Source organism: Notolepis coatsorum (assembly GCF_963971535.1).
Source record: "Notolepis coatsorum genome assembly, chromosome: 14".
Classification (NCBI taxonomy): domain Eukaryota; kingdom Metazoa; phylum Chordata; class Actinopteri; order Aulopiformes; family Paralepididae; genus Notolepis; species Notolepis coatsorum.
Genome location: NC_140178.1, coordinates 12,225,466 through 12,232,735, shown reverse-complemented (window position 1 = coordinate 12,232,735; position 7,270 = coordinate 12,225,466). Strand labels below are relative to the sequence as shown.

At 42.5% G+C, this 7,270-nt stretch overlaps 1 protein-coding gene across 1 annotated transcript; it reads left to right on the top strand.

The window, feature by feature from the left end:
- Positions 1–4,252: 4,252 nt before the first annotated feature.
- LOC311240417 (dynein regulatory complex subunit 4-like) lies at positions 4,253–5,542 on the top strand (the record flags this gene model as incomplete). Its single annotated transcript, XM_084329003.1, has 1 exon — positions 4,253–5,542. The coding sequence occupies one exon, from the start codon at positions 4,253–4,255 to the stop codon at positions 5,540–5,542; it is 1,290 nt and encodes a 429-aa protein (XP_084185129.1).
- Positions 5,543–7,270: the final 1,728 nt, after the last annotated feature.

Here is a 7,270-nt window from a genome sequence, read left to right as displayed (position 1 = left end):
CCATCTAGGGGCCCGGGATGTCATTCTACTGAGTGAACCCTTTAGAAATAAATATTTGTGGTCTGACAATGCAGTGGGCCCCAATTCAACGTCAAAGCTATCAAATAGTCTAGGGGACGCAAAAACATAATCTATTCTAGAAAAGGTTTTGTGTCTTGCTGAGAAAAAGGAAAAATCTCGTGCAGTTGGATTGAGCGACCGCCACAAATGAATTACCCCTGTGTCCTTGGACCAGGCCTGTAGGGCCGTGGAGGCCTGTCTCTGGTCATTGGTTGTGGTGTGATTGGATTTATCAATCAAGGGATTCCAGATGGCATTAAAATCCGCACCCACTATAAATGAATACTCAGGGAGATCCAGCATCGCTGCAGTGAGTATAGCATAGAAGTTAGCGTCATAAACAGTAAGCCGCTACCAGAGCAATTTTCTTGTTAAAGTAATCTATCTTGGCAATAGTAACTTGACCATCTGCATCAGACCATATGTCTAATAGTTTAACATTCAACTTCCGTTTAGCTACTATAGCTACACCACGGGCCTTGGTGCCAAAGGAAGAGGAGCGTATGTTATGATAGACTTTATCCGCCAGCTTTGTAATGTCAGCCATTAAAAGATGCGTTTCACTTAAAAGAGCCACATCAACCTGTTGTCTTTTTATCCAAGGTAATACGCTTGTGCGTTTATGATGAATATTAAGACCCCCTGTATTCCAAATCAAGATATTTAAATTAGCCATAGTCTAAACAGGTTGCAGTATGCCTGAGTGTAATTCGTCTGGAGTAGCACACCATAATAGATATATATCCATTTGTTAAGGTCCTGTTGAGATCCGAGCGTGAGCATAAAAACAAACATAAAACAGTCGACTGAAAAGAAAAACAAAAAAACACAATCCCCCATTCCCACCCCCCTCCCCCCCTTCAAAATACTTGTCCGGTATCCCCTGACCGAGCATATCAACCACAACAACCCTATGTATATTACCATAGGGCCTAAAACCCTCAAACCTACCATAAGTAGATTATTCTCTCAGTGGCTGCTTGCCACACTCCCAAAAAAGAAAAGAAAAGATGCCTCAAAACGTAGAGTAAATTCACAAGAACATGGCTAAGTTAAAAAAAACAAAAAAAAATAGAATTGGAACTATTGCAAGAGAAGGGGGGGCGGGGTTATACTACATGTGTATTGCATGCATGTGCAGTACGTCCACCAGGCCGGAGGAGGGCGCTGCTCCGCTGTGAAGTCCGTTACCTGTGATGTCACTATGATGTCACTATGGATAGAATCATGGCAGTTGAAACTTTCTACATAATTCTAAAGCCAGTGCAGTGGTATATTCATGGTGATTTAACATGTTACCTGTGATGTCACTATGATGTCATTATGGATAGAATCATGGCAGTTGAAACTTTCTACATGTGTACTGCATGCGTGTGCAGTGCGTTCACCAGGCCGGAGGAGGGCGATGCTCCGCTGTGAAGTCCGTTGTTTCCACGGTATGGTGAGGCCGGTGTCGTGGCCTCTTCATCCTGGGTCTTCAAGAAGGCAACGGTTTTCCGCGCCGAAGGAATCGGTTTTCTCGCGCCGTCTTTGGTCGTGATGAAAAGCCTTGCAGGGTACTGAAGAGACGGCTTGAGACCTAGCTTGTAGAGGGGGCCCATGACATCTCTGTAGCGGGAACGCTGCTCCACGACTTCAGGACAGTATTCTTCAAAGATTTGGACTGGTTTCCCTTCGTAATTTTTTCTTTTATTCGATAATGATGTAAACGAGCAATAACTGCTCTAGGCCTGGAGCTAGTTGTTGTTTTGGCACCGGCCCTGTAACACCGGTCCAACTCAGGTGGCGTAGGAAGGATCTCTTTCCCCAGAATATCAGCCAGTACCTTTGCAAAAAAGTCACTGGGTTGGTCGCTATACACGGACTCATCCAGTCCTAATATGCGAATATTGGATCGGCGGCTACGGGACTCGACGTCGGTTAGCTTCGATTTTAGCTTGTCGTTGCTTGCTTCTAGAGTCGTACACCTAGCCTCAAGCTCTTCCATCCTGCCCGACCATGTATTTAAGCCGTTTTCCACGGTGTTAAAACGCTCGGTATTATCATTAACCGACGCCCAGAGGTTGTCGAGTTTGGCTTCGAGCGATATAGTGGATGTTCTGATTTCGTTGGTTATGGATTGCCTGAGCTCTTCACTTGAAGAAGCAATTAGCCCAGCAATGGCCATTATATCAGTGGGATCATCGTCGTCCTTCTTGGCGTCGTCCTTCTTGGGATCATTGCGCATTCCTGTGATGTGCATGCACGTGCACGTGCTTCTGCTCACAGAGCCGGTTGCACTGTGTGCAACCCCGTCCCATGAGCAATGCACCCCTGCCGACGACACCACCATCCTGGGCCTCATCTCCAACAATGATAAGTCAATTTACCGGCAGGAGGTGGTGCTCATCCAACAACCTCCTGCTCAACACCTCCAAAACCATGGAAGTTGCCATAGACTTCAGGACTTAAAAATAAACACATATACTCCCAATAACCATCTCAGACCAACCCATAACCCTAACTGAATCATTCAAGTTCCTCGGCACCCACATCAGCAATAAACTCAAATGGGACATTAACACCACTGCCATCATCAAAAAGGCCCAGCAGCGCCTGTACTTCCTCAGGCAACTGAGGAAGTACAGAGTCCAACAACACCTGCTGGTCCAATTCTACACTACCATAATTCAAAGCATCCTCACCTCATCCATCACAGTCTGGTACGGTTCCACTGACAAACACACCAAACACAAACTCCAACGCATCACCAAGACAGCCTCCAAAATAATTGGCTGCCCCCTCCCCTCTCTGGACTCCATCTACACCTCACGCACAGTCACCTGCTCTGGTAAAATAGTCAACAATCCCTCCCACCAGCGCATGCCCTCAGGTCGCTACAGGTCCATTTTAACCAGACACACACGCTTCACAGTTTTTTCACAGTCCGAACACTAAACGCCCTGGCCCGCCCCCCTTTGCAGACAGGCAAGCATCCGTCACTGACTGACACTGTTACTTGTGACTGTCCTGTATGCATTTATGTATATGAATGAAAAATGTATTTAACAGATTGCAGAATGGGTACAATACAGTACGGCTCAATACACACAATTGTTAAGGGGATGCAGACCAGAGAAAGACTTTCGTCTTGTTTACATCAGGGTCCCCCATTTTCAATTCATAGTGACATTTATGACATACACAACATACATTTAATAAAAGAAAACACTCATTTAATCAGATTAATCACTTTATTCAAATTGAGGATTTAGTTTGAGGATAAAAAAAAAAGAAAGAAAAAAAAGAAAAAAATTATTTAATTCTTTTAAAATATTTGTTTAATTTAAAATGTTTTATTAAAAACGAAGGTTCGAACGTCCGTTCGAAAAACCCTGACGAAGTTTGAATCACTTTATTCAAATAGAGTATTTAGTTTGAGGATAAAAAAAAAATTAGTATAAACATTTCTTTTTCTTTTCTTTTTTTTAATTCTTTTTATTAAAAACTAAGGTTCGAACGTCCGGTCGAAGAACCCTGACGAAGTTTGAATCCCAAAAACAGGCTTCGGGGACAGCCTTACCATACATATTATTTATATTATTCAAATGGAACTCAAACATGTGCCGTTGTGATGTCACAGTATGATGTCATAATAGTACATTCTAGAACATTTGTGATGTCACAGTATGATGTCATAATCAAAGATTCTAGAACATTTGTGTATCTATTCAACAATTCTCTCAGTAGATCTCATTGTGCATCTTTGAACAGTACTGAACAGTACTGAACAGATAGACTAAACAACATAGATTGAAGCCCGCATTGCTCAACCAAGGTGCCTTGCCTACCGTTTTGCTTTGGAAAGATGAGTGTCCACAACGGCTAGCTAGCTGTTCTACTTGAATACTGAATGTTAATATTGAATCAGACAATAGTGAATACTGAATGTTAATTCAGGTTGACAGTTGACATCATTTGACAGTTTGACAGGGGGCTGGAAAGTTGATTTAATAAAAGAAAAAAATACTAATTTAATCAGATACATTTTAAAATAAAAAACAAAGGTTTTTTAATTATTTTTTTTATTAACTGGGTATCCTTGTGCTAACCATAGTGCTAGCTCTATCTAACTAAAGTTAGCTAGGCGACGTTAACTTCAGACCTCTATAATACTGCATATTATATAACTGTTTTTACGGACAATTTCAGGATGCCTCCTAAAGAGAAGGCCGCCAAGGAAAAGAAACCCACGGTGACAAAGGAAACGCTGGAGGAGGACATTGTGCGCCTTCGCGAGGAGCTGGACAGGGAGAGGGATGAGAGTAACTATTTCCAGTTGGAGAGGGACAAGATCCACACCTTCTGGGAGATCGGCAAGAGACACCTGGAGGAGAGCAAGGCCGACCTGAGGAACAGGGACAGTAAGATGGAGGAGCAAGAGGAGCGCCACCAGGTGGAGATCAAGGTGTACAAGCAGAAGGTGAAGCACCTCGTGTACGAACACCAGAACAGCATTTGTGAGTGGAAGGAAAAGGGCATGCTCTCCACCAAGCTGATGCAGGAGCAACAGGACGAGGCGGAGGGTGAACTCCACCAGAGGATCCGCGCTCTCACGGTGGACCTCAAGGAGAAGGAGTCCCCCAACCAAAATGAAGTCAAAGAGCGCGAATTGAAAAGCAACGAAGATCTGACCAAAACGAGAAATGAATTTGAGAGGCAAGTCCGAGAGATCGAGGTGAATTACGAGAGGAAGATGGGGCTGCTGCGGCAGGAGCAGGACCTCCGGCGGAAAGCGGAGGTACACGACATCGAGACGAGGAAGGACAACCAGATCAGCACTCTCATCAAGAACCACAAGAAAGATTTCGGCGATATGAAGGACTACTACAATCAAATCACAACGACCAACCTGCTGGCCATTAACACGCAAAAGGATCTAGTTGTCGAAATGAAGAAGAAGGACGAGTGTCTGGAGAAGGACATGGCGGAGGTTGTGCTCGAGAACAAGAAACTCAAAGGGCCGCTGGTGCAGGCCCAGGAGGATCTGGCCGAGCTGCGAAAGAGCATGGTCCACTACGCGACGGACAAGGGGTCGCTGGCGCTCGCCAAAGCACGCTTGAAGGTTGGAAACAAGGAGTATAAGGATCTGAAATTGGAACACGGGGTTCTGGTGCAGAGATTCAGCAAGCTCCAGGCGGAGAGTGACGAGCTGTATACGAAGTTCACCCAGGCCATCCAGGAGGTGCAGCAGAAGAGTGGCTTTAAGAACCTCCTGCTGGAGAGGAAGATCGAGGGGCTGACGGACACCCTGGAGAAGAAGGAGGCGCTGCTAAACGAGGTGCTCAGATCTGCCACCAACCTGGACCCAACCGCCCTCGGTGTGGTCACACACAACATCGAGGACATTTTAGACTTCAAGAACATCGCCATCAAGGACTTGCAGTATGAACTGGCCAAGGCCAAGGGCCACAACCAGGGGCGGACTGGGACACAAATTTAACCCGGGACATTCAGACGCACCAGGCCACACACTTAATTTTTTTTTTTTTTTTTTTTTTTACGGGGCATTCACTGTATTATTTTACAGATTACTCTTGTTTTTCTACTTTAACACTTTGAGTGCCAGTGACGAAATTTATCGTTAGTTCATGCCAACCGTTGAGTGCCAGCGACGATAAATCTTGCTTTTTTTCTTTTTTATTAGCGATTAGAATTCATATTTCATCAATCTAGTCTCACGTTAGTGCTGCAAACTCTCTCTGAGCTCCATTGGGAAAATACCGCCCCCTATCGTCTCTCCCTGTTGTACTGCACCCCATTGGATTAGACTGAATGAAACACATGGGGGGGGGGGGGGGAATCCAGCTTCCGCATTTTACTTATCGGGCAATCCACCCGAGAGGAGCAGATTAATTTCTGAGCCCCAAAACAGCGTGGAATACATATTTCCAGTATCCAGCGTTGGATCAATAAACGCGATCGGTATTTGGAATGGCGATCAGGAAGTGGAATAATCTTTTTGGAGAACATCTGATCTGAGGTAAGGAATCTATTTTACCAGTCTTAGGATAACCAGAACTTTTTTCACAGAGATATCAACGTGTGCCATATGTGTGTGTCTGTGTGTGTGTGTGTGTGTGTGTGTGTGTGCGATCAGAAAATAAGAGATTCGATTTTTCAGCCCGCTTATATAGCGTGCATAAGTACACATATACTCACATATACTATCGATAATCTAGCGTTTATTTGAAAACGATTCATAAATAGGCCAAAAAAAATTTCCCTGAAATTTAAAAAAAAATTGTTTTTGAAAATGGTATAAAACGGAAATGAACCGATTAAAAAAAAATCCGTTTCGACAATGTTGACTGCAAACAAGTCATTGATAAGCGATTAGCCAGATTAGACACATAATTTAAGACATAGTTTATGCATTTGAAAATATGAGAGCTCTATCATTGAAGTGGACGCTGGCATATGGAGCCCTTTAGCGCCCTGCATGGCTGGCACTGAAAGTGTTAAGTGTAAAAATACAGTAAATAACCTTTGATACAAATATTAACCATTAAATAAAGGTTGTAATCTGTAAATTGATTTAATAAGAAATTATCTTTTTTTTTTTAGGATTATTCCATTGCTTAATTGTCTTGAATGTTAAATTACATGTAAAACACATAGAATATACATCCTTTTACTGTGTGTGAAAATAAGGCAACTTTCTGTTTTTTTGCTGTTAAACTTTAAATGTAATGTTAAAAAAAGAAAATAATCTAATTAAAAAACAGTAAACACCTTCAGTTATTCTACAGGTAATTCTTTTTTAAATACATGTATTTGCTTAATTGTGTTGAATGTTAAATGACATTAAATTGTATGTAAAAAAAACACATAAGATACTCATCATTTTATCATGTGAAAATAAGGCAACTTTCAGTATTTAAAAAAATTATGATCAAACACCTTCAATAAAGTGACATAACTTAAAGTTCAGCAGTGAAACACTGTTATTTCACAAGTTGTTCCTACATTTACGATGAAACACCTTCAATTAACCTGTTCCACCCGACGAGACCGGTACCGACCCCCAAAATGACATCTGGTCATAAATCAATATTTTTCAGAGTGTTGCATACATTTAGCTATTTTAATATCAAACGTTTTCAAGTATTAACATCACTAACATGTCACAAAAGCATGTAGAATGTATATTATCATCTATACGTTAGTT